The 3,409-nt window shown below is 55.8% G+C and overlaps 1 protein-coding gene across 1 annotated transcript; it reads right to left on the bottom strand.

Moving 5' to 3' along the window:
* Nucleotides 1–2,108: 2,108 nt before the first annotated feature.
* LOC123256247 (ARL14 effector protein-like) lies at nucleotides 2,109–3,164 on the bottom strand. Its single transcript, XM_044684909.1, has one exon. It carries the CDS (start codon nucleotides 3,162–3,164, stop codon nucleotides 2,571–2,573), a length of 594 nt encoding a protein of 197 aa, XP_044540844.1. The 3' UTR covers nucleotides 2,109–2,570.
* Between the last annotated feature and the right edge of the window lie 245 nt (nucleotides 3,165–3,409).

Genomic DNA, 3,409 nt, shown 5'->3' with positions numbered 1-3,409 from the left:
CTCAGAGGAAACAGATGGAGGGTATCGACCCACAAGGAAGGCCGGACATCGCTCCCACAGCACTTTCTGGATCCTCTCATCTTATTAGCTGCTCCTCACAAGAGCACTTTTTACAGAGAGGATACTGAGGATGACTGACTCGCCCTTCATCACGCTCGGGTGTGGCAGGGGCGGGACCTGAAATCAGGTATCTCTGGGCTTCCAATTTCTACTCCTTACGCACAGCCCCTCCCCTCCCTTTCCTCTCCTCCTCTCGGAGCCACCCTCTACCTCGCCCCGCCCAGGTCCCTACGAGGCTCTACTCAGCTCTGGTCCGCCAAGCTCAGCCCCTAGAGAGGCACCTGCGAACAACCCGGGCCGTGAAGGGGTGGGGTTGATGCAAGTCGCAGGCTGTGACGCATCCCACGCATCATGGCTTCTCTGGCTGTGGGGAAAAGCCCAAGAGGGGCGAAAGAAGTGAATCTGCCTCCCCCCTGAAAGACCCGCACCTGCTTAGCTCCTCAGGCTTCTTTGGGACCTCCCAAATTCCGTTTTCCACTACTCACCCAGCTGAGGTGGTGCGTTTTCACGCTTCAGGACCTTAGTCTGGGTGCCAGTGTAGGGAACCAATGGGACTACTTTTCCCAGAATTCCCAGAGCTATCAGTAAGACCTATGAGAGACGAATATGGCGGCTGGAAACGGCGCCTCCCTGAGGATTCTGGGAATCGTAGTCTGGTTTACCTCTTGGGCCTNATGACTTTCTGGTCTCTCTATCCAGTCCCAGTTTCTCCCCTGAACATTATCTTCAGACATTATCTTTCCCTCCCAAATTTCCCTTCTCCCAATCTTCATTTCTATAACAGACATCATTCTTTCTGCCTCCTGGGTTTAAAAGTTTGGTAGGATTTTCACCTCCCGACTCTGTTTCATTCCGCACATACAATCAGTTGCCAAATTTGCCATTTATGCTCCTAACACATCTCTTGAATCTGGCCATGCTGAATGGTAAAATGAAGGGTTTGGGCTAGATGGCCTCCAAGGTCCCTGATGGGAATCTAAATATACATACTTAAGTCATCATTGCTACACCCCAAACTCCTTCCCCGTCCTGGAAAACTCAGCCACGTGGCTCTAGACTGGGCTGCCACGAAGGCTTTTGACTTTTTCTGCTTCTGGGCCTCATCTGCCTACAGACAAGGAGAGACTGTGAAGGTTAGCCCTGGAGTCAGTGCAGCGCAGATTTCCTGTCAGATATCCTGCTGATTGTTTCAGCATAGGAATTGAACTTTACCTGGGAATCCAAAAGGGTCAAGGAAACAAGGCACAATGAAACTCTGTATGTCGTGAGGAGTGTCAGCAGCCCCAAAGCCAAGAAGTGGGCAGGAATGAAGATAGTACAGGATGAAGGCTTCGGGTGTGCCAGAGATGGAGCACTCACCTCCAAGAAGCTGTTTATCAGTGGTCCCCTTTATGGTCCCATCTCTGATGATGGTGGCAGATATTAGAAAGATGGAAGGGAGAGCTACAGAGCAACTAATCCCCAGGAAGATGGGCGAATTATCTAACCACTGAAAATTCCATTTCCATCCCTCCCCTGGACCTCTGCAAGCAATTAAGGGAAAAAAGTGAGGTAGCCTTGGAGCCCCTCCCTGAGAAGCAAAGATGGAAAGGGGAGAGTTCTCCGGGTTGTTGCAAGTCCATTCTGTCCCTCGTTCTGGCTGTTTAGCTAAGGGTCACCAGGGCCTGGCTGCCCTCCAGACATGTGGCCTTCTTTTGTTGTTGCTCAGTCCTGTCTAAGTTTTGTAATACCTTGAGGGGTTTTCTTGGCAAAGATTCTTGCCCAAGTATGCCATTTCCTTCCGCAGTTCATTTTATAGATGATGAAACACAGGATTAAGTGACTTGCCCAGGGCCACTCAGCTAGTAGGTGTCTGAGGCCAGACATGAACTCAGGTCTTCGTGGAGCTCTCTCCGCTGCCCCAGCGGGCTGCCATATCTTTCTTACCTTCCCCGTATTGGTGGCCAGAGCCTGCCCGCCCAGGTGTACCCCACTGGATAGGGTCGGCCAGAGCGACTCGAAGGAGATAGTGTGAGAGGAAACAGCAACTTTGAATTTACAAACGGCTTTTATTTTTTCTTGAAACACTATTACACAAATGATGCCATCTCAAAGCTGAACAGCTCATCTGCTAGAGCTTGACACGAAAGATTGCCACATGGGAGGAAAGGACCAGAAAGACAGCAAAGAGCCACAACCGGACAGGGAAGAAACAGCGGGCTAGTGAAGCCGCAAGGGCTAATGACAACACGAAACACAGGAAGGCCCCGCTGAGAGATGCAGAGACTCTAGGGAGAAGCGAAGGTGGGAGGATGCTAGGGCAGGCGTGCCTCGTTCTTGCTCTGCCAGAACCTCCCAAAGCGCTGCTGGAGGGTGAGGTTTGCGAGGTCTCCCCCGGGAGGGCCCCTTGTGTTGCCCAGCCCCAGCAGGCTCCCTCGGCCCTAGAGCCAGTGCAGCCCCTCACTGAGAAGGCAGCCAGCGCGGCCCTGCAGAGGGAAGGGAGCGGAGCGTGGCTGGGCGCCGGGCCGCCCTCAGTCGGGATAGTCGAAGGGGAAGGCGCTGACCAGGTCGCCACACTCGTTTTCGGTCTTCCCGTACACCCAGCGGCGGTTGCAGCAACACTTGACGCCACATTTGCGGGAGCTGCACTTGGGGCACGGGTAGAAGCAGCCCGGGCACTCGGCCACCAGGCAGTCGCACAGGTCGACGCCGTTGCAAAGCAGCCGGCCTTGGCGGTCGTATTTCCTCTTGTCTTTCTTCTCCTTTTCATTCTGCCTGGGGAGCAGGGGGTCCATTCTCCAGGGGGTCAGGCTCCCCGGGAATGCCTCGGCCGCTGCCTCCTTGCCCTTGGCTTTCTCGCCCTCTCCCTGGAGGCCCTTCTTCCTCACGGTTAAGGCTATCAGCTGCTGGACCACTGCTTGGATCTGCTCTTCTTCCATCTGACGGATCTGAAAAGGAGCCCCCTCCCTCACGGCTGCCCCCGCAGCCCCAGTGCCAGCCCCAGTGCCAGCCCCAGCCGCAGCCTCCTCAGCAGCAGCCTGGGCTGCCCCAGGAGCTGCCTGGAGAGCTGCCGCCTCTTCTGTGGCCTGGGCCTTGTCACCTTGGCCTTCCGTGTTGGTGCTCATTCTCAATCAGTGCTCGGCCACGTCACCACTCCACCTGGGGCCTCTCCTCCAAGTGGCCTCGACCACGCACGGGCTCCGCCTGGACCTTGGGGCGACAGCACACAGCGGGGGTGAGAAACCTCTGAGCAGAAGCCGCTCCACAATGCCAGGCCGCAGGGCACCCGGCCAAAGAGGGCACCCGTGGGGCGGGGGCTGCTGGGGAGGGGGCAGTGTGCTCACCCCTCCCCTTTCTCCCTCTGCTGGGA

Source organism: Gracilinanus agilis, unplaced genomic scaffold (genome assembly GCF_016433145.1).
Source record: "Gracilinanus agilis isolate LMUSP501 unplaced genomic scaffold, AgileGrace unplaced_scaffold57329, whole genome shotgun sequence".
Lineage (NCBI taxonomy): Eukaryota > Metazoa > Chordata > Mammalia > Didelphimorphia > Didelphidae > Gracilinanus > Gracilinanus agilis.
The sequence above is the reverse complement of the archived record's forward strand: the minus strand, read 5'-3'. Positions and strand labels throughout refer to the sequence as shown.